Here is a 23,025-nt window from a genome sequence, read left to right as displayed (position 1 = left end):
CATCCTAAAGGAAATCAGTCCTGAATATTCATTGGAAGGACTGATGTTGAAGCTGAAACTCCAATACTTTGGCTACCTGATGGGAAGAGCTGACTCATTTGAAAAGACCCTGATGCTGGTAAAGATTGAAGGCAGGAGGAGAAGGGGATGACAGAGGATAAGATGGTTGGATGGCATCACTGACTCAATGAACGTGGGTTTGGGTGGACTCTGGGAGTTGGTGATGGACAGGGAGGCCTGGCGTGCTGCGGTTCATGGGGTCACAAAGAGTCGGACACGACTGAGCAACTGTGCTGGAGTGGGTTGCCATTTCCTTCTCCAGGGGATCTTCCCAACCCAGGGATTGAACCCACATCTCCTGCATTGGCAGGTGGATTCTTTACCACTGAGCCACCAGGGAAGCCCCGGACATCTGGCTACTCTATATCTAAAGTGTAGTCTTTTACTCTTTGTTATCTTTCCCCACTTTGTAGTTTCTCTTCAGCTCTTATCACTCTTTAACATAGTACTTGATTTACCTGGCTATTAGGTAAAATTGTCTGTTTCCTTTACTAGAATGTAAGTTCCATGAAGGAAAGCAGGGATTTGTTTTGTGAAGCCCTAAAAATATATTGGAGGGGACTTTCCTGGTGGTTCAGTGGTTGAGAATCAGGGGACATAGTTTCAAAAGACCCCTGGTCCGAGGAGATCCCCACATGCCACAGGGCAAGTGAGCCTGAGTGCCATAGCTACTGAGCCTGTGCTGCAATTACTGAAGCCCGGAGCCCTAGAGCCCATGCTCTGCAATGAGAGAAGTCCCTGAAATGAGAAGTCTATGCGCTGAAACAAGGAGTAGCAGCCACTCACTGAACTAGAGAAAGCCTGTGCGCAGCAACAAAGACCCAGAGCAGCCAAAAGTAAATGTATAAATAAATTGCAGGGAACATAGGAGGGGGCTCCATCGTGTCTGCTGGTGAATGAATGAGAGGCACCTAGTCCCAGGCAGAAGAGAGAAAAGGGGAATGTGGTGGGGGAGGAGACCCATGAAGGGGGCCCTGGGGGCCACGTGAAAGGATGTCATTGTCCCAAAGGTGAGAAGTTGCCACCACCAGGCTTGATCTGCTTGATCTGGAGTAGGGGGCAGTGTGAGGGGTTGATGTTGAGTCTGTACTCTTATCCCAGAGCTACTCACTGGTCTGACTTTTATAAGAATTGCTAGGGTGGTTTTTTTTTAACTTTTTATTTTTTTCCTCCTGATGCAATAGCTGTTTGTCAATTAGTTATTATTTTCTTTTTGTTTGCTGTGGGCTTTGTTGCGTCAGGCAGGCTTTCTCTAGCTGCAGAGAGTGGGGGCTATGCTCTAGCTCTCAACAGGACGGCTTCTCTTGTTGTGGATCATATGCTCTAGACTCAGGCTTCAGTAGGAGCGACTCGTGGGTCCGACTGTGGTGTAAGGATTGGCTGCTCTGTGGCCCGTACGATCTTCCTGGACCAGGGGCGGAACCGATGTCCCTTGCATTGGCGGGTGGATTCTTAACCAACAGACCACAAGGGAAGTCCCTAGCTTAATTCGTATGCCCCAAATTTCACTCCAACAGTATTCTACATTTGTATTCAATTCCAATCCCTCTTTGGCTGATTGTGGCCCCATAGGAAGCCACAGATAACCCCCCCCCCCCATGCTGATCCCTGACCCCTTCCTGGAGACTTTGTGTGTCCTAGGGTCCCCAAGCTCTAGTTTCAACATTCATCACCCTCGGTACTGTGGGCTCTGGGCCCTGGGACAGAAGGATAAGCCAGCCTTCCTACTGTGGGCACTAACTGCCCATTTCCCAGAGTGGAATGGCAAGGCAACAGGCCAGCTGGACAGTGGGTTTATGCTGGGTCCCCCCTCCCTTGACCTCCACCCACCAGGGCCCCCAGAACCAGTGCTAGTGATCTGCTATCCACGGCCCTTCTCAGCAGGGTGCCCAATGTTGTAGCCAATAGGGGTGGGCAGAAGGAAGAAACTGTTGGCTGATAAAGATCTGGGGGCCCTCCCCCTAACTTTCCTGAGGCCTTGGCTCAGGCTGGACTGGCTCCCCCACCCCTCCATCCAAGGCCTCTTCTACCCGCCCTCTCAGGGGCAGGCCCAGCACCCTGCCTATTGTCCCTCCCTGCCAGTTCCCAGAGGCCGGCAGCCCAGACGCCTGCTCACTGGCCCTGGAGCACAGCCCCACCCCAGCCTGCCAGGCTTCTGTCCTGCACCCGACCTGGTGCCACCCCCACCCCCGTCCAGGGCAGCAGCTTCGCCAGCCTCTGGGTCCCTGCTTCACCTCTCCACCTAGGAAGTCTGACCTTTCCACTCCTGTCTGTGTCTGACTTTTCCTGCCGGGCTTGGGCCCCCCTGTGGCCCCCCTCACTGTGTCTGTGATTGAGCCCGCTTCCTGCCTCCTGAAGAGCAACCATGGCCACCTACAAAGTCAGGGTGGCCACAGGCACCGACTTCTTATCGGGAACCATGGACTCCATCTCTCTGATCATCGTGGGGACTCAGGGAGAGAGCCATAAGCAGCTGCTGAACCACTTTGGAAGAGATTTTGCAACTGGTGCGGTGAGTGTGTGTGTGTGTGTGTGTGTGTGTGAGTGTGCCTGGGGAGAAAGGGGAGGGATGGAGGGGTACCGGGCTCTGAAAGCATTGGGGCTCCAAGGTGGCCCCGAGGCCCTCACCCAAGACCTGGCTCCCAGCCTTCTTCCACCCCCTCCCCACTCCCCGTCACCTCTCATTCCTTTGCCATCATCTCTCATTCCGCCCCCTGCTCTTTTCTCACCTCTCTTCCTCTCTTCTTCATCTCTCTCTGTCATCACTCACCCCACATCCCTCACCTCTCAACCCTCTCCCAGTTGTTTCATCTCTCCTTCTTCCCAGTCTCTTTCCACTCCCTCTTCCCTCATCCCTTTCCTGTTTCCTCTCTCACACTCTTCCTCATGCCTCCCTCTCCCATTCTTAGTCACCCTTCCTGAATTAACACATTATCGACCAGGGGATTTTTTGCAAAATAAGATCCATGGCCAGTGATTTGTTATGTAAGTGAATACTGAACCATCTCTGGTGAATAATGTTCAGGTAACAAAAGACTTATTAATGAGTCTTTGGTCAATAAGTTGTTAAGCTTCAGCATCACTGGCTTAAATTTCCACTGGATTCTCTGTGTCATACAAAGCATCAGACCAGCCTGCCCAGCAGGGACTCTCCTGCTCTGTGATGAAAGGCCCCATCTGCTGGGCCCTCAGCCTAATTTTGAGTCAGGTCCAGCCACCTGCTGCTATGTGACCTTAGTAGATCACTCTATCTTTGTAGACATTTCTGAATCTCCACATCTTCACTGATAAGTGGGAGGAAACGGGGGGTTGGTTGGACCACTTCTGCCCACTCTTAAGGATGTAGGAGGCTTGGGGGGCTCTATATAGACCCCTTATACACCAGTCCCTGGGGGTCTTCATGGCTCCTGCAGCCTCAGGTGGCTGGGGAGGAGGAGGTGGGAGAAGGGGATTTCAGGAGCCGAGGATGGAGAGAGGGAGGGCCTGGAGTCCTGCCCAGGTGGGGTCAGGCAGGTGGGAGGGACAGAGACCCCAACAATCAGGTCATCCTGGTCTAGGGAGGTAAGCATCGCCCAGCATGAGTGGGGCCTGGGTGAGGGGGCAGGCAGGTGGGAGGCTGGCCTGCTCAGCTGGCCCTGTGCCCGCCCAGGTGGACGACTACACTGTCCAGTGTCAGCAGGACCTGGGGGACCTCATCATCGTCCGCCTGTACAAGGAGCGCTACTCCTTCTTCCCCAAGAACCCCTGGTACTGCAAATACGTGCAGGTCTGTGCGCCCAATGGCCACATCTACCACTTCCCTGCCTACCAGTGGATGGACGGCTATGAGACCCTGGCGCTCCGGGAGGCTACAGGTAAGTCCTCACTGTCTCCATCCCATACGATGAAGCCCCCTCGCTCTGGCCTGGCCACCCCAGCGTGGCCACCCCAGGCTCCCAGCCAGCCAGCCAAGTGCCAGCCTGACAGGGGCACCAGGCACACCTGTCACTCTCCCACACCAGCCATGGTCCATGCTGCTCTGCTGGGCCCAGCTCAAGGCTGTGGCCTGGAGGAATGAGGCAGGGGGCGCTACTCTCTGGACCCCAGGGTCTGACTGCAGACAGCATTCTCAGAGAGGGCTCTCCATTATCTCTACAGTCCTCCCCTCAATGCCCACAGGAAGCCTGGCTACTCTCAGACCTCAGGACTCTGATCGGATGCCCTATGTACACCAAGCAGCAGGCACTGCTGCTCTGAAGACTCCCTGTTACCCCCTCAGGGTGCTGTTACTGTAACAGGATGCCTTGTTACTCTGATAGGATCTCCCATGATTCTGCCTGCTGCCTTGTTATTTTCTGAAGAAGCCCTGATGGTTCAACAGCCCTCCAAGGCCCTGCAACAGGAGGTCTTGTACCTACTCACGATGCCCTGGATTTCTAATTGAGCATTTCTTAGACTGATGGGATGTTCTGTGGCTCCAATGGGCTTCCAATCACTCCAAAAGGACACCTTATTTCTCTCAAAGGACTCACTGCTCACTCCACCCCCTATTCAGTGAGGCTCCTTTGCAGTCCAATCCAAGGCCCTGTTACTCATATCGACTGTCATGAGTTCTTTGAAGTGGCCAGTTAAGGCCAGCCCAGCTGTTTTCCCAGCCACTTGATTGCTGCTATGGAAAACGGACAGGACCTGAGGGCCCAAGTCCCTTGCATCCACCCTTATATCCACCCTTGTGTGGCTGCTCCAAGGAGACTGCAATCTTGTCCTCTTTTGGTCCCCTCTCTCAACCAGCCATGCTCCTCTGGCCTTCTCCGAGGCAGATGAGAGGGGAAACAGGGCTGAGGGAGCCCCAGGGTGGGGAGCTCCTCCTTTCAGAGGCTGACCACCCCTCTTCCTTCTCTCATTTCCCCATGGCCAAGTCCTTGCCCTGGGAGCAGGGGGTCAGGGCCTGAGCTGGGGAAAGGAGAGACAAGGGCAGAGGGAAGCAGGCCTGGCCAGGTGGGGCCAATAAGAGAGGGCCTCACAGAGGACGCAGAGCATCTTCCCACAGTGATAGGTCTGAGTGGCGTGGAAACGGGACAGGCAGGGTGATGCTGGGAGGCAGGCACGAATGGGGTTGGGTGGGGCAGCTGCCATGAAATACCAGGGCAGGGAGACTTGAATGACCGGCTGGGACCTTCAAGGATGAAGGCTCCCACCCCAGGGATGAAACTGAACTGTGTCTATGGGTCACACGACTCCAGATGGCATTGTTCACCCAGAGTGCAATGTGAGCTGAGGCAGATAGAAGGAGAAGGAAGGCGGCCTGTGAAGGAAAATGATAGGGAGGCAGCGACAGGCGCCTGCCAGCCTGGGACTACCAGGCAGGATGTGAGTGTCAGCTTCACCACTTGCTGGGCATCAGGACTCATTTCCAAGTTCTTCTAAGCCTCAGTGTCCTCATCTGTCAAACTGGGCTGACAGCAGAACCTACTTCATGGGGTTGATGTGAGAAGCCAATGTTATTTCTGAAATTTTCCTTTTAACATGTTTGGACTGAGGTTGACTGCAAGGAGCTGAAACTAGGGAAAGTGAAACTACAGTTAAAGGGACTTCCTGTATGTATTTACGCAAATGTATCTTCATATATGTATATATTCTTTGTACACTCACACATACCGTATGTTACATGATACATCTGCCAGGGTAACTGCAAATATGTCCAATGTTTCTGCAAGCCAAAACTGAGTAGTTTCAGAGTGATTTAAATCAAGACTCTATGCAGCCTCAGGTAAATTTAGATCAGGTTTGGCTGGCCAAGAAGTGTGTACCTATTTGTGGAAAAAAATAATAATAAAAAACAAAAACTTGATTTCTGAACCTTTTGGAATTGTGGAGATCAGACTGTGGGTCTATAAGTCATCTGCCTCATAATTCAAACTGTTCTTGTGCAAATTAAATTATTGACATAAGTATTTAGAAGGGCTTCCCAGGTGGTTCAGACGGTAAAGAATCCACAGGCAATGCAGGAGACCCAGGAGACTTGGGTTTGATCCCTGAGTCGAGAAGATGCCCCAGAGAAGGAAATGGCAATCCACTCCAGTATACTTGCCTGGGAAATCCCATGGAGAGAGGAGCCCGGCGGGCCCCAGTCCATGAAGTTGCAGAGTCGGACATGACTGAGCAACTAACACAATATTTAGAAAGTGCCTGGTAGCCAGTAAGTTCTAAATAACTGTTAGGTATTCATGTTCCAGGAGTTCTAGAAGAGGGACTTCCCTGCATCAGAGCCCCTGGAAGGGTAGAGCAAGGACAGGGAAGGGTGGTCCATAATCCTTCTGATCCTTTCATCTGAGTTTCTAGGAGAAAACACACCCTCTCTCTCCCAGGGTAAGCCTTCCCCATTCCTGGCCCTGTCCCACCTCCCCACAGTGCTGGCCTTGAGGACAGAAGCTGAATTCTGATCCCCGAAGTGGGCAGGGGCAGGCCGGGGCAGGGGCAGGCCTTGAGCCTCCTCCTTGGTCTCCCTACAGGAAAGACAGCAGCAGATGACACACTCCCGATCCTTCTGGAACACCGAAAGGAGGAGCTCAGAGCCAAGCAGGACTTCTACCAGTGAGGGGGTTGGGGGGCAGGGGCTGCGGGAGGTCAGGGGGCCAGTGGTGGCTGTGCCCTGGGATGGTGCGTGGCCATCAGGACCGACCAGCTCGGCTTCTGTTTGCAGCTGGAGAGTCTTTGTTCCTGGCCTGCCCAACTACGTACACATCCCCAGCTACCGCCCTCCTGCCCGGAGAAACCCCAACCGGCCGGAGTAAGGACTTGGGGCTACCCAAGGGCCCCTCCCATGGCTGACACCTGCTCTCTGCCCCCTTACTGTGTCCTGGACCCCAGATGCCCAGCCCTGCCCTCCTCCCTACAGGTGGAATGGCTACATCCCGGGGTTCCCGATTCTCATAAACTTTAAGGCCACCAAGTTCCTGGACTTAAATCTGCGCTACTCCTTCACCAAGACGGCCTCCTTCTTCTTCCGCCTGAGCCCCATGTGAGTGTGTGTGAGCGGCGGGGTGTGAGGGCTTTTGTAGACTGTCCCGCTCCACGCCCACCACAGCATGGCCAGGAGGGCAGCGGGAGCCGGAAAGAGTGGGTTCAGGAACCTTAGAGACGACACTCCTAGACCTACCTTAAGGAAGGCCTTGAGCTGTGCCACGGGGCGACCCTGAGACCCCCCGCCCCCGCCAGACTCAGGGACTCAAGAGACCCTGGGGGTGGGGGCGGGGCAGCCCTACCGCCGTCCCAGGGGCACTGGACCCCATCTCTGACGGCCTCCCCCTCGAATCCCCTGTCCTAGGGCACTGGGGTTCAAACTCCGCGGCCTGGTGGACAGCAAACGGTCCTGGAAGAGACTGAAGGATATTAAGAAAATTTTCCCTGGCAATAAATCTGTCGTCTTCGGTATGGGGTGGGAACGAGAACGGGGAAGCGGGGTGAGATCGGGCCCCAGGTGCTCGAGCCGCGGGCGGGAGGCAGGACCCCCGCGTGGGGTGTGGGGCGGGAGCCGCACAGTGAACCGGAGGCCGGAATTCGCACAGGCGAGCGCGCCCTCTGGCGGCTCCTTGGAAAACGCCGCCCGGCGCCCCTACGGCAGCTCAACCGGAGGCCGAGGCCTGGAGCTTGATTTTCCTCCCGAAATCTCGGTGGTCCATGGCCTTCCTCCCTCTCCCCGGGCCTCAGCTCTCGTCCTCTCTGACCCTGAGGGGGAGTGGGTGGCTTCGTGACGTCCCCGCGCTGTCCCCCCAGAGTACGTGGCTGAGCACTGGGCAGAGGACAGCTTCTTTGGGTACCAGTACCTCAACGGCATCAACCCAGGCCTGCTCTGCCGCTGCACGCGTATCCCGGACAAATTCCCGGTCACAGACGACATGGTGGCCCCCTTCCTGGGAGAGGGAACGTGCCTACAAGCGGAACTGGAGGTGAAGCCTGCTCTGGAATTGAGCCCCCCACAGCCTCCCTTCCTCCCTCTCTCCTGGCATCCCTGTCTCTCCCCACCTACTCCTTGGCAGACCCCCACCCCCTACCCCACTCCCCAACTCGGGTCCTGGCCAACCCCACACCTGGGGAGCCAGAGCACCCTGCACTCAAGGCGTGGGTCATGGGTACCACGTGTTGGGTGCCTACCTGTCCACTCATCACGGCTCCCCTCCAGAAGGGGAACATTTACCTGGCTGACTACCGCATCTTGGAGGGCATTCCTGCCGTTGAACTTAGCGGCCAGAAGCAGTACCACTGCGCCCCACTCTGCCTGCTGCACTTTGGCCGGGAAGGGAACCTCCTGCCTATTGCCATCCAGGTGCCTGGGGTGCAGGCCTGGGGGTGGGTGCTGTGTGAATGTCGCCAGCGGGTGAGCCTGTGTGTGTACATGAAGAGATGTGTGATTGCGTGGGCCAGTGTATGTACTTGTATACTTCTATCTGTGTGAGTTTATGGTCAGTCGATCAGCCTGTGTGTGTGTATATATGTGAACTTTATGTCCCTGTGCATGTACCTATTTGTGAAGGGTTGTGCCTGTGAGTGTGCACTATCTCTGTGTAGGCATGTGTGCCTGTGTGAGTTTATGTTCCTATGTGTGCATTTAAGAATACACCTATGTTTATGTATGTCCCTGTCTCTGTGTGTGGCTAGTGGTGAGCCTGGTGTATGGCTGTAAGCACCAGACTGAGTCTCCAAGGGTCTCTTCATGGGTACATCTTTGTGCTGCCACTTGTATGCCCATGCTGCATAAAGATGGGTCCCTGTGGGTGCACTCGTGTGTAAGCCCCAGTGTGTAGAGTGTGGGTACTGTGTCTGTATGCACAGAAGTGACCAGGTAGGAATAAGCCTGTCTCTTTGACTCCATTCATCCATCTGCTTGATAAGTCAGTGCCTGCTGTGGCTTATCTGCTAGAAAAACTGTGCTAATCAAACTTAGCTGCTGCCTCCAGAGTGTGGCCTGGCTGGAAGGGAAACTGGGATGCTTTCTTCCCAGAGGTTTCCAGCAGGATCATGTCTGAATTAGTCATCCCCTGGGGTGGGAGTGGGGATCAGCCCAGCTCCGATGCTCCTGGCTTGTTAGTGGAGCGGTACAGACTAGATTTCAATGAACCACTAACTCCTAGGGAGCTGGGTGCCCTTGTGCACTGCACAGCCTGCACAGCTGAATGTGGCGACTATGGGATTGAGGTAAGGATGGGTTTTCAGAGGAGGCAGACTTTGAGCTGGTTCTTGTAGAATGAGTGGGAGCTTTCAGGTAGAGGAAGGGATGGGGAAGGTAGCACAGGCAGAGGGAAGAGCAGGAGCAGATGTGAGAAGGGAGGGGAGGCCCTGGTGTGCTCAGAGGACCAGAGGGACTGGAGTGTAGGGGCTGGGGTTTTCACCCCCTGATCTCCCTTCTGCCTCCCTTGTGTAGTGGGGGCCCTCGTGTATGTGGGTCTCTGCTCTCACCTAACACTTTCTCTTTCCTCACCCCCAGCTCAGCCAGACCCCCGGGCCCGACTGCCCCATCTTCCTGCCCAGTGACTCCGAGTGGGACTGGCTGCTGGCCAAGACGTGGGTGCGCTATGCTGAATTCTACTGCCACGAGGGCATCTCTCACTTGCTGGAGACCCACCTCATCGCTGAGGCCTTCTGCCTGGCCATGCTGAGGCAGCTACCCATGTGCCACCCCCTCTACAAGGTATGGGCTTGGGCCAAGGGGCCTCTATGAAACATTGCTGCCCTCAGTCATCCCCAGAAAGCTGCCTGGTTTGCTCAGCAGTCAGAAGGACTCCAGCCAGACTTGGGGAAGCAGCTTGGAGGGCTGTTGAGGGGTTTGATGTTGCAGAAACAGGGGGTGCTGACGTCCTGTGGAGGATGACTTCAGTCTTCTCTCATCATCTTCCTTGCTCCCCCCAACAGCTCCTCATCCCCCACACCCGATACACCATCCAGATCAACAGCATCGGGCGGGCTGTCCTCCTTAATGAAGGGGGGCTCTCTGCCAGGGTAAGACTTCTTTCTCCAACCCCACAAGACATGTGTTTCCCTTCTGGCCTTTGCAGTTTGACTAAAGCTGAACTTCCCAGCTGCCTTTAGATCATGAGTGGGTACGGAGGGAGGGGACCAGTTAAGATGGGTGCTGTGTCTGCTAGGCTCCAGAGGCCGAGTTGGGTGTGCTGGTCCGGAGTGAGAGGATCCCTAGACAGTGTGCACCAAGGTCTGCCTGGTCCCTAACAGAGCATGTCCCTGGGCCTGGCCGGCTTTGCTGAGGCGATGGTGCGGGCTCTGTCGGAGATCAACTACGACAACCTCTACCTCCCTGATGACTTCGTGAGACGTGGGGTTCAGGACCTGCCAGGGTATTATTACCGTGAGGACAGCCTGGCAGTGTGGGACGCACTGGAGAGGTGAGGTCAGGGCAGCAGTGGGTAGCAGTTGAGGTGGACACACCCTGGGATGTTAGAGGCTGTCTGGGGAGATTTTAAGGACCAGGGGTGCCATCCCGGGGCTTGGGGATAAGATCTGGATGTGTGTGGGGATCACACATGTGTTCACATTCTGGGTGGGGCCTCTGAGGCCTGATGGCCCCCTTCTTTGCTTCGGCCCCAGCCTGCCTCTGCTTGCCAGACCCTGTCTGGGCTCTGAGCTGCCTGTGGGCCTCATCTGATCCTTACTGGGACCACTCTGAGTGTTTTCTGACCTTGCCCTGCCGCTCCTCTTGCTACCTCTGCCCACCCACGGGCCTGGGGCTCCTCTGGGTCAGCCGATGCTGGGGCATCCTAAGGGAGGTGGGAGAACCATGGTGAGGGAAGGCACTGGGGGTTCAGACTAAGGTTCTGTCCCCTGGTCAGGTATGTGACAGAGATCATCACCTACTATTACCCGTGTGACGCTGCTGTGGAAGGTGACCTGGAATTGCAGTCCTGGGTGCAGGAGATATTCGAGGAGTGCCTCCTAGGGCGTGAGAGTTCGGGTATGGGCCTGACCCCCAGCAGGGACCCAGGGCTGGGCTGGAGCTAGTCTCACTTTGGGCTGAAGGAGGCCAAAGAGAGCCCTAGGATTCAACAGCGCTCTTCGCTGGCTGCTGGAGCAGGGGTATCTCAGAGAGGTTGGGGAGGAAAGCCTGACTAGCTGGGGGTCCCTGTCTGAGCTCAGGGGCTGTGGGTCATCTTGGTAGATACCTGGAGAGATTCCAGTCTCTTGCTTCAGGGGAAAAAAAAAAAACCTTTGTGGGCTGAGAAATGGGGCATGAGTTCCAACAGGTCAGGCCAGTGTGTGCTGGAGGCGGGGGAGCTGGCGAGGAGCAGGCAGGCTTCAGGAGAGAGAGGGGATGGGGAGCGAATCCTGAAGATGTGCCACTTGGGCACCCACTCAACAAGTATTTAGTGAGCACCTAAGACGTAGTGAACAGTGTACTGGTTACTGGGAAGGCCAAAGAGAATGAGACCCTGAAGGCGCTGCCCTTGAGCTGATCAGTCTCTAGGGGTAGCCACTCATTGTAAAGGGGCAGGTGTAAGACTGGTGCAGTTTGTGGGGAAGCCAGGGAGGGGCTGTAGGAACCCAGCGTGGGCCAGGGGAACCTACCCCAGCTTGGGGAGGGCTGGCAGGTAGAGAGTGAGGGGTGGGTAGCAGCAAGCTAAGATCTAGCTAAGATTTGTACAATGGGAGATCAGCCAGGTGATGACAGGGGTGGGGTTGGAGAGTCCTGACTTGGGAGCTGCATGTGGAAAGACCTGAAAGCCAGACTGAGCAGAGTTAGTTCTGGGACTGCTGATAAGTCCCTGCAGCTGGGGTTCTGGGGCGGGGGGAGTGGGGCAGCCTCCTGTGAGATGAGGCTGAAGCCAGGAGCAGGGGCTGGGTGCAGCCCGGTTAAGGAATCTGGAATTCCTCCGCATTCAGAGGGAGCTGTCGAGGGGTGTCTGGGGAGATGAAACGTGCACAGTAGGATGTCAGACTGCACTGGCGGTCAGGGAATAGTTTGGGAAGCTGCTATGGTGTCTGGGAGGGAGATGACAGGGACCTGCCCTGGGAGAGGGCTCTGGGGATGAAGAGGATGCCAGAGCTAGCTGGGAGACAGAAATGACAGGACTTGCTCACTGGTTTGGGTTTGTCGGTGGGGGCTGAGTGGTGGGAGGGAGGAGCCAAGGGTGACCCCTGGGTTTTGGGCTCTCGAAACTAGGTGGATGGTGTGTATCATTCTTTGAGCTGGGGGCTTTGAAGGAGAAGCAGTTGAGGGAGGAAGATGACGGGTCTGGTTTGAATGTGTTGGGCTTTTGGAACCTGGGTTCACCATGGCAACTAGAGCTAGGTGCTCAGGTGGGGTACAGGAAAGAGAAGCGAGCTTGGAGAAGCCCCCGAGGACATTTGGCCAAGGCCCAGTTGAACCCCACCTTGGGGGTGAGGGTGGGTTGTGCCCAAACAAGGGCCAAACAGGCAGGTTAGGGGCAGCCTGGAGTGCTGTAAGAACAGGGTGAGCTGGGCTTGGCCATGCCATCTGTGGGCCAGCCAGGACCTGGGCAGCACTAATGTGGCCTGGGCCTTACCTGCCCGCACCTGCCCTACCCCCCAGGCTTCCCCACATGCTTGCGAACTGTGCCTGAGCTGATCCGATATGTCACCATTGTCATCTACACCTGCTCTGCAAAACACGCAGCTGTCAACACAGGGCAGGTACCTGGACTCACCAGCCTCTGCCCCAGGCCCAGACTTTACCTCTATCCCAGCCCCAATGTCTGAACTCTGCCTCAGCCATAATCCCCAGTCTGGCCCAGGTCTGTCTCAACCAGAGTCCCCAGTTCAATCCCCGCCTCCATCAACACCCGAGGGTCTCAGGGTGCCCTCTGACCCAGAAGCCCCTCTCTATTCCACCTCCAGTTGGAGTTCACCGCCTGGATGCCCAACTTCCCCTCATCCATGCGGAACCCACCAATACAGGCCAAGGGGCTGACCACGCTGGAGACCTTTCTTGACACATTGCCGGACATTAAGACCACATGCATCACCCTACTGGTGCTTTGGACACTCAGTCGGGAGCCCGACGACAAGGTGTCCTGGGCCTGGGGGTGCAGGTGGGGGTGGGGAACCTCTGAGCAGAGGCAGGAGGCTGGGGGGCTGGGAGCCCAACGAGAAGGGGGTGTCAAGGGCAAGAGACAGGGAGGGAGGCTGCTAAAGGGGAAGGACCAAAGGGGTGGGGAGGGGTGGGGCTCCGTTCCAGCCTCGTGGTTCTGTGCCCACAGCGGCCCCTGGGCCACTTCCCGGACATCCACTTTGTGGAGGAGGCCCCGAGGAGGAGCATAGAGACGCTCCGCCAGCGCCTGGCTCAGATCTCACACAACATCCGCCAACGCAACAAGTGTCTCCCCATTCCCTACTACTACCTGGACCCTGTGCTGATCGAGAACAGCATTTCTATTTAGTTCGGCCCCTCTCCACTCACCTTTCCTGTCCTGCACCCGCCTGTTTTCCAATAAAATCACTTCAAACACAAGCCCGGGGGCTGTCTCTGTGTTTACTATGGGTGCATGCCGGGGCTGGGGCGTGCCGTGCTCACAAGGCGATGCTGTTCCCACCAAAGCCTGGTCCAGGTACACACAAATGGCAGCGCCAGGCCCCGGTTTTACTCCTGGATGTCCTGTGAGATCTGGGCCAGGTGGCTGTGGAAGACAGAAGTCTTCTTCCTCGGGGCCTCCTCAGTGAAGTGCTCATCAGGGTAGGTGCCCAGGTACCGCTGGGAATGGCAGGAGAGAAGGCTGGAGCTCCTGACCCGCAAGCCTTGGCCCCAATTTTCAACCAAAAGCTATTCTGATCCACTTGGAGTCCCCTGGGACCCAGGCCACCAGAAAATTCACCCAAGGACACAGACCACCACCCAAGTCCCACTCACCTACCTAAGAACCCAGACCACCCAAGACCCATTCAACTTGAAACAACCTCACCATCCAGTCTAGGCAAAAGCCCACCCTCCATCCAGCCTACCCAGACCTCCCAAGCCATGAGCCCTTTGAAACCCAGACCACTCTAAGTTCCACCTACTAGGAACCCCTGCCACCCTAAACCACACCCCCCAGCAACTACATCACTCCAGGCCCTGCCCCCCAGAAGCCCAATCTGCTCAGTGCATCCTCCAAGTAATGCAGTGTCCCCAGCAGCCTTTCTTCACCCCACTCACTCGCCCGGAACCTGAGACCCCAGCCCACCCCACCCCACCCTGGACCTTACAGTGTCCTTGGTTTCATCGCTGACACTCCAGAAGAGCTCAAGGGAGTGGCACGTGACGTTGACCTCAGGGAGTGAAGCCACCAGGCTTGTCAGGCTCTGGCCTTCGGAGGTAGGCAGGGGGAGCCAGATGGTACTGGGAGAATTGGGCATCCAGCCACTGAAACCAAACTGACCCCCTAGACTCAGTAGGCACAAGGCTGCCAGGACTCCTGCTAGGCCCACATCCCCCATGACCTGGCTTGTCCCCTGCAAAGTCCCCCCTCACCTGACCAGTATTGACAGCAGTGTGTTGGGCTGAGCAGCTGAAGATGGTCATGGTGAGAAACTCCATCAGGTCAGCACAGCTGTCCAGGCTGGAAGACACCCCTGGATGGAGACGGCAGAGGCAGCAGAGTTGAAACCCGGGGTCTGCTGTCCTGGGAAAGTGGGGTCTTGAGGGTGGCCGGCAGGGGTGAACACCTCATCTGAGCTCACACGGCTAAGAGATCCCCTCTGGAAGATCTCCCTGACCCAGGCCTGCAGCTCCAAGTCCTTGCTCACAGCGTGGTTGTTGGGGTAGTAGATGCCAACAATGGGAGGGGGGCAGAAGTACGTGGTGACACAGTTGGGAGCCTGTGCTGCCCCAGGGTGGGGGTTGGAAGAGGCCACTGAAACCAGCTGCCCTAACAGGAGGAAACTGAGGCCCGAGAAGGAAAATGGGCAACTTCACATTCTAGGAAGTGCCAGCCAAGCTTCAAGCCTGGAGGCTTCGGTCTCTGGCTGACTACCAAGCTTTTTGGTTTCTTTTTCAAGTTGAATGCGTGGCCAACATTTAAACATTAGAAAATGACTGGTTTCTCTCCCAAAAAATCTAAAGCTCTCGTTTTAGTCATAGCTGAGTCACCATTGTCCTCATCTGAGAAACGTGAGTGGCTGGCTAGCCAGTCTCTGTCCACCTTCTTTCCTGCTCACGGGCCTTGTAGGCTTCGGCATTCCAGTTGTCTAGGCCACATCAAACCACAAAGAAGGATTGGACCCCAGGCCTCTCTCTGTTCGGACAGGGACGCTGGCGTCCATGTCCCCCACTAGTTCTCAAAGGGCAGAGCAGGGCCTGCCCCACTCACCACAGCATCCACCTTCAGCCATGGCAGAGCACACGAGCCATTGCTAAGAAGAGTTCTGACACGGGCACCTCCAGCTATGCAAATTCATTGTGAGGAGTCCCTGAGGACTTCAAGGGGAAGTGGGTATAAGCTGGGCTTGAGCAAGAGGCAGTGTTTGGATAGAGAGAGAGAGAGAATCAGGGTGCCTAGCCTCCCTAGGACTCATGTATGCTGAGCAGGAAAAGTGGAAGGCGGGGGTAAGACTCGAGGGAAGAGATGCCGCGTGAAACTTTCCTTTCATGTGACAAAAAATGAAGCCACGTGAGGCTCATGAAGTAGAGCCATCACAGAGCCCAGTGCCCAAGGGAGGTGGTTATGCTCAGGAACTGCAGGGATGGGGACCCACAAAGAAGCCAGACATCAAAAACACCTGGCCTCCAGGGTAGAGGCCAGAGGTACATGCCAAGGATGTCTCCAGTGAAGGAGACTTCAAAGGGAAGTCTAGAGACAAGGCAACTGTCTTTGAGGGGAATAATAATCATAATAGCTAATGCTCAAAGAGCATATCATATTCACCTGAGATCTGTGCTAAGGGCTTTACATTTAATTCTAATAATAACCTTTGAGGTAGGTCTCCTATCAGCTCCATTTTCAGATGAGAAAACAGACAGTTCAGTCAGTTCAGTTGCCCAGTCGTGTCCGACTCTTTGCAACCCCATGGACTGCAGGACGCCAGGCCTCCCTATCCATCACCAACTCATGGAGTTTACTCAAACTCATGTCCATTGAGTTGGTGACACCATCCAACCATTTCATCCCCTTTCGTCCCCTTCTGCTCCTGCCTTCAATCTTTCTCAGCATCAGAGTCTTTTCAAATGAGTCAGTTCTTCCCATCAGGTGGCCAAAGTATTGGAGTTTCAGCTTCAACATCAGTCCTTCCAATGACTATTCAGGACTGATTTCCTTTAGGATGGACTGGTTGGATCTCCTTGCAGTCCAAGAGACTCTCAAGAGTCTTCTCCAACACCACAGTTCAAAAGCATCAATTCTTCGGTGTTCAGCTTTCTTTATAGTCCAACTCTCACATCCATACATGACTACTGGAAAAACCATAGCTTTGACTAGACGGACGTTTGTTGGCAAAGTAATGTCTCTGCTTTTTAATATGCTGTCTAGGTTGGTCATAGCTTTTTTCCAAGGAGCAAGCGTCTTTTAATTTCATGGCTGCAATTACCATTTGCAGTGATTTTGGAGCCCCTAAAAAATAAAGTCCATCACTGTTTCCCCATCTATTTGCCATGAAGTGATGGGACTAGATGCCATGATCTTAGTTTTCTGAATGTTAAGCTTTAAGCCAACTTTTTTCACTCTCCTCTTTCAGTTTCATCAAGAGGCTCTTCAGTTTTTCTTCACTGTCTGCCATAAGGGTGGTGTCATCTGCATATCTGAGGGTATTGATATTTCTCCCAGCAATCCTGATTCCAGCTGTGCTTCATCCAGCCCAGCATTTCTCAGACACAAAGAGGTTAACTGACTTGCCCAAGGTCACACAGCTAGGAAGGAAGAGAAGCAGGAAAGGACTGCAAGACAGCAGTGTGTCTGGGGAGAAGATGAGAAGTTGAAGAACAAACAAGACAGATGGAGCCAAGGGTGAGGTGTGGAGCCCTCAGGCTCTGGGGAGCTTCACCCCTCTATGGCTGCCCAGATCCGGGGCGCGCTGTCTCGGTAGTAGTAGTTGGCAATGTCCTGAACCTCATGGTCAGCAGTTGGTAGGGCAGACAGAGGGAGCAGTGGGTGAGAGTTTCCAGCTCTTTGGCCATCAGTTCCAGGCTGCCCAGCCGTCCCATTGACATTATCTGTAATGAGCAGACAGTCCACAGCTTCTGGGAGCAAGGGGCTCAGGACCAGCCTTGGCTCCTTCTTGGCTCTCTCTGCTGACTACCAGGATCCCAGGCCTGACCTAGTCAGCTGAACTTTCCTGGTGCAAAAAGCCTAGTGCAGCCATAAAGGTTGATGTGGGAGATGCAGTGACAACGAGGAATGAGCAGCTGGGGAGAACCAGAGCCTGAGGTTAGATGAGGCAGCCCCAGGTCCCCCGCAGCTCTGGACACTGAGAGGTGGGATCCCTTACCTTGAAAATGGGGTGGCACATGGGAGGCTGCCATAGTGTGGCCAGAGCAAAGGCCTCCATCAGATGGTGGGTTTGAAGCAAATGTATGTTCATCTTGTGCACCAGGCACTCTGCATGTCGCACTCAGGTCTTGGCCAGGAGTTAGTCCTCAGGCGAGTTGCTGGGCTCTAAGATGGGGCTGTCTGGGCCAGATGTCTGGGAGAGCTGGAATCGGGTGTATGGGGGAGGCGGGTGGGTGTCAGGCAGAAACTAGGTGCAGCAACTGTGACCTGTCATCCTGCCCATGGGACCAGATCACATGGTCAGCTCCCTAACTAGCCCCATGTCCCCAGGAAAGTTAATTAACCTCCTTGTGACTCAGGTTCCTTATCTGTAAAATAAAGTTGATGATCATAATCTTTTTCATTGGGTTGCTCTGAGGATTTAATGAGTTAATGCTGGTGAAGTACTTAGAACAGTCCTGGGCACGCAGTAAACTCCAGAGGAGAATTTTCTACACTAGATCACATCCACTACAAGAGAGGAAACACTGCTGAGAGGTAAAATGATCAAAGGCCACCTTGCTGGCACACGTGGAAAGCCCAGTTGAGGGCTCCTGGGACCAGCACGGAGTCATGCAGGTTCCTGGTTGTGTGGGGCAGGGGCTGGGAGGGGCTGGGTAGGATGAGACAATACATCATATTCAGCACTTGAAACAGCAGCATTGGGAAGGGGAAAAGCTTTCAGTCATCCTGAGCAGATGACATGCCACCCCCCTTCCCTCCCAGGGCTCTGCCTTGCTGACCTGGATAGCGAGAGGTAGCAGGGGTCCACCAGGGCACTGGCGCAGCAGGGTCAGGGGGGCAGCCAAAAACTGGGGTTGTCCGTTGATGACGCTGGAGCGGACGCTTTAAGGATGGCGTGGCCCACCAGGTACAGAGAGCCCTTCTATGGGAGGAGAAGATGGGGAAGAGGGCTAGACAGGGGGCAGTCCTGGGAGGCTGAGGGAGGCAGCGAGGGGTAGGGGCACTTGCAAGTATTTAGCTGGTGTGCTGTGTGTGCTTAGTCACTCAGTCGTGTCCAACTTTTTGTGAGCTCAATGGATTGTAGCCCACCAGGCTCCTCTGTCTATGGGGATTCTTCAGGCAAGAATAATAGAGTGGGTTGCCGTGCCCTCCTCCAAGGGATCTTCCTAATCCAGCGATCAAACCCAGGCCTCCCACATTGCAGGCAGATTCTTACCATCTGAGGCACCAGGGAAGCCCGAGAATACTGGTGGGGTAGTCTATCCCTTCTCCAGACCCAAGAATCGAACCAGGGTCTGCTGCATGGCAGGCAGACTCTTTACCAGCTGAGCTACCAGGGAAGCCCCAATTTAACTGGAAGTGGTGGCTCAGATGGTAAAGGGACTGCCTGTAATGTGGGAGACTTGGGTTGGATCCCTGGGTCGGGAAGATCCCCTGGACAAGGAAATGGCAACCCACTCCACTGTTCTTGCCTGGAAAATCCCATGGATAGAGGAGCCTGGCAGGTTACAGCCCACAGGATTGCAAAGAGCTGGACATGACTGAGTGACTTCACCGTCACTTTTTAATCCTATTCCCTGGAGCCAGGAGGTATTCTAGCCCAGGGCCAAAAAAAGAGAGAGATCTCTGCCTGAGTATTGGAGATGCTTCTGCTGTGGCCAGCCCCAAACTTCAAGGACAGACAGGGAGAGAGGGAGGCCGGCTGGGGAATGGCACTTTGGGATGCAGGAGGCACTCTCAGGGGTGAGGGCTCCTCTCTCCTGGTAGCCCAGAGTTGGAGGAGACAGCAACTCTGAGGAGCACATTGTTCACCAGCTTCAGTACATCCTCAGAAACCACGAGAATCAATTTTCTGAATGGTAAGGTCCCACCAAATGCAGGGAGCCTGGCAAAGCACCAGGAGAGAGCATTCCACACTGAGCCCTGCCCGCTCCATCTTTGCCCTCAAAGAATAACACACCTCCTTCCAGGGATGAGCAGGAGCTGTTGACTTAAAGGGGTGGCTGAGCTAGCTGGGAAAGGAGTGGGAAAGGGTGAAGGGTGGTCAGGGCTGGGTGGAAGAGAAGGGATCTGGAGGACTGGGAGCCAGGGCATCTGGGCTTCTGAAGACACTCGGAGGGGAGGAAAGGTTGCCTGGACCCCCTGCACTCCTCACCTCTAGCTCCGCCTGAAGACTGGTCCTGGGGCCCATCACAGGAGCCACCATGGCATCAGTGACAGGGAAGTTCTTGGACAGGTGATGACAGTATCAGATCAGGACCAGGTTGAAGCCGTTTAGGAACTAGTAGGCAAAGGAGGAGTCTTCCTTAAATAGAGTATGCAGAAACACATACTCTGCAGGAGGTGGGTGTGCAGAGGGTCGCCCTGGAGACCAGGGACCCAAGTCCCCTTCCTCCAGCACTGCCACCGCTGCCAGGACGCAGACCTCCAGCTTCCAGCACCATCACTTCAGGATGCTCCCTTCCTCCTGCCCCAGCTAGAGGGATGACATCACCAGCGAGTGGTTTCTCAGAAAACAAGGGATCAGAATTTAGTCAGATTCAAAAGGAGTTACCCACTCTTTCAGCCCCACCCATTTCTGGTGGAACCTCAGGTACTCTGTGATATGCACGGACTGCATTTGGGATTTGAGTAGAATCTGAGAAAGTCAGAAGAGTGAAGAATGCTGGACAACAGCAGTGTCCAAGCCCATTCTGTTTTGGATTCTGAACTATGAGGGGTTCTAATTCCCTGTTAAAATTAAAATTCACCAGGTCAATGACTGATTCTCCTGCACCTTTGCCCTGGGACAGCCTGGCTAATTTGTTAAACCAGAACATCATCTTGGGCTGTGGCAACAGTGCTATTTTATTAATGGTTATTTATTTATTGGGCTGCATTGGATCTTAGTTGTGGCACGCAGGATCTTCAAGCTTCATTTCAGCATGCAAACTCTTAGTTGATCATATGAGATCTAGTTCCCTGACCAAGGATGAAACCTGGGCCACCTGCATTGGGAAAGTGAAGTCTTAGCCACTGGACCTCCAAGGATCACCCATGGCTTTTTGTGTGTGTGTGTCCAGAGGTTTTTGAACTGAGTCTCCACATGTATAGTTTGGACCCATAGTGCACTCAGGAAGAGACATGGATATTGGAGAGTGGAAACTCCTAAATCCTTCGACTTAGCCTGGTTTTCAAGCCTGCATGTGAGGCACAAGGCCCCCAAAAGGTAGATGGCAATTTGCAAGGAAAAAGTCTTTCTGCTTCAGGTGGTTTTTCCTGATGGCTGAGGATATTCATGAGATGCCTGTTTCCAGCTGTTCAGAACAACTAACTGTTGGGGACAGTTTGAAGATGTAGTTACAAAGTCAGAGGAGGGGGATGACCAGCAAACAGACCCACAGGGCAGAGGCTGCAGGCTTTCAGAAATGGTGAAGATAGAGCAGATAGCAGGAAATGTTTGTACTGGTGTTAACAAAGAAGGAGCATTCTTAGAACTTACTTCCTAGTCATTCTTGCTGAAGCCCTGATGGGTGAGAATGGCTCCAAGAACAGTGGGCCTTAGTCCACCCTGAGGGAGGGGCTGCAGCGGGGAAGGTGTTGGGTGGGGCAGCAGGCTCACAGGGAGAGGATGCAGCCCTTCTGATCCATTTCTTTGGCGACTGAGTAGCGTAGGCTGAGATCAAGCTCCTTGAGGTTTTCAGCATCCAAGCAGTGGGGTATCTCTGGGAAAAATTCAGTCCACCTGTAATGGGCAGAGGTGGAGATGGGAGTGAGGTGCTGGTGGCTGCTGGGCCTGGTTGTACAAGGGAGGGCTTTGGGACGGAAGCTCAGGCATGGCAAGGTGGGTAGAGGACTGCCCCAAGACTTGGAATTCCTCATGTGTGTGCTGTCGTGGCGGGGGAGGGAGTCAGATCTGAGGCTCAGCGGACCTCAGCAAACAGGAGCAAGTGGTCCCCCTACTAGCCAAAAACTAAGAAGTGGGGATCCTAGGGACGGCCAGCCTGAAGTCTCCTTGAACTGCTCATCAGTATTTCTACTGCCTCGCCAGTCTCTGCCTGGGTCTGGGCATAGAGCAGAGGGTGGCTGTCCTGCCAGACAACTATGCTTGGGAGAGGGAAAATGTAAGAGGGGAACCTGGCCCTAATGCTCAGAACCCCAGCCTCTCCCCTTCCTCTCCTCAGACCTGGGGTGAGGCAACTCCGGTCTGGAGCATCAGTCAGCCACTGGCCTCCCTGTCTCTTTGACTTCTTCCTGGGGGGTGGAGAAGCCCCTCCATTCCAGGCAGACCCCACCTCCGCAAACTGCAGCCTGCTCCCTCCCAGTCACTGACCCCAGCTCAACAGCTGAGGCCAATGGGGAGGGGCAAACAGCAGAGCTGGAGAGAAGGGCGTGCTGACCGTTTTCATGCCCTTCCTCTGTGGGGCCCCAGTTGCCTGCCTCCCCAACCTTTCCCTTGCCTCCCTTGTGGCTCAGCTGGTAAAGAATCCACTGGCAATGCGGGAGACTTGGGTTCAGTCCCTGTGTTGGGAAGATCCCCTGGAGAAGGGAACAGCTACCCACTCCAGTATTCTGACCTGGGGTCTCAAAGAGTTGGACACAACTGAGTGGCTTTCACTTTCACTTTCTTTCCACCCTTTCCCTCTGCTTCACAGCCCTGGTCTCTTCCCACCAGGCCCACCCTCCTCCACTCACTACACCCACTGCCACTACCTGAACCACTGGTTCCTCCCCGCCACTGGTCCCTCCACCAGCTCTCTCCTCGAATCAGTATCATTTCTCCCAACCACTACCCCTCTTTACCAGCGGCCCTTACTCTCACCCCAGGTGATCTCCCCTCCTCCACCTGCCCCTCCTCCCACCAGTGGCCACACCAGCCCACAGGGGCTCTCCCTGGCCCTCCACCCGCACTAGCCTCCCTCAGTGGGAGGGCCCCAGCCGGCCCCTCACTCACCTGTCCCTCCCACAGCACCTGGCTTCCCTTGCCCTCCAGCCACTAGTAGCAGTGGAAGCGGAGGGGCGCGACCCCGGGCAGCGGCGTGAGCTGGAGCCAGCGGCAGAACCAGGAGTCCCGGGCCGCAGGCGCGAGGGGCCCGGGCAGTTCTGGGGGCACCTTGTGCACGTGCACCAGCAGCCCCGGGCCCACATCCTGGGGGGGCGTCACCTCAAAGTCCTTGGGGGTTTGAGTGCAAGGAGGTCTCGGCCAGCACCGTATTCATTGCGTCTTGCCGGAATTCCTTCCCAAAGCGGTCCAGCCTCAGGCGGGAGCTCTCACCTGGGGTCCCAACCAGGCTGACCGACACTCTATCCCAGGTCCCCGAGCCCAGGAGGGAGCCGGTGGCCACACGCACAGTGTACTTGCTCATGAGTTGCCGTCTAGGGGTCAGAAGTGCCGCAGGGAACGAGGCAGGGTTGGCTGGCTGCAAGAGGGAGAGTCGTCAGGGAGGTGGGGCAGGGGGTTCCGCGAGGCCCCATGTGCCAGGCTGGGGCCCCGTGGCCTGTGCCCTGACAGTGGTCTCCCCTGGAGCTGCAACCCCGAAGCCCGCCTAGCACCTCCGCGCCGCCCAGGCCACTCCCGCAG

The 23,025-nt window shown here is 55.3% G+C and overlaps 1 protein-coding gene and 1 pseudogene across 1 annotated transcript; one reads left to right on the top strand and one right to left on the bottom strand.

The window, feature by feature from the left end:
* The first annotated feature begins 2,425 nt into the window (after nt 1-2,425).
* ALOX12B (arachidonate 12-lipoxygenase, 12R type) lies at nt 2,426-13,445 on the top strand. Its single transcript, XM_052658045.1, has 15 exons — nt 2,426-2,572; nt 3,710-3,914; nt 6,552-6,633; nt 6,743-6,829; nt 6,938-7,060; nt 7,367-7,470; nt 7,816-7,988; nt 8,222-8,365; nt 9,524-9,727; nt 9,949-10,035; nt 10,267-10,436; nt 10,881-11,002; nt 12,599-12,699; nt 12,904-13,074; nt 13,266-13,445. Exons 1-15 carry the CDS (start codon nt 2,426-2,428, stop codon nt 13,443-13,445), a joined length of 2,100 nt encoding a protein of 699 aa, XP_052514005.1.
* A 200-nt stretch (nt 13,446-13,645) lies between these two features.
* Nucleotides 13,646-22,810, bottom strand: LOC128065421 (polyunsaturated fatty acid lipoxygenase ALOX15B-like; annotated as a pseudogene).
* Between the last annotated feature and the right edge of the window lie 215 nt (nt 22,811-23,025).

This window comes from Budorcas taxicolor, chromosome 19 (assembly GCF_023091745.1).
Source record: "Budorcas taxicolor isolate Tak-1 chromosome 19, Takin1.1, whole genome shotgun sequence".
Taxonomy (NCBI): Eukaryota; Metazoa; Chordata; class Mammalia; order Artiodactyla; family Bovidae; genus Budorcas; species Budorcas taxicolor.
This window is presented reverse-complemented; position numbering and strand designations above follow the sequence as displayed.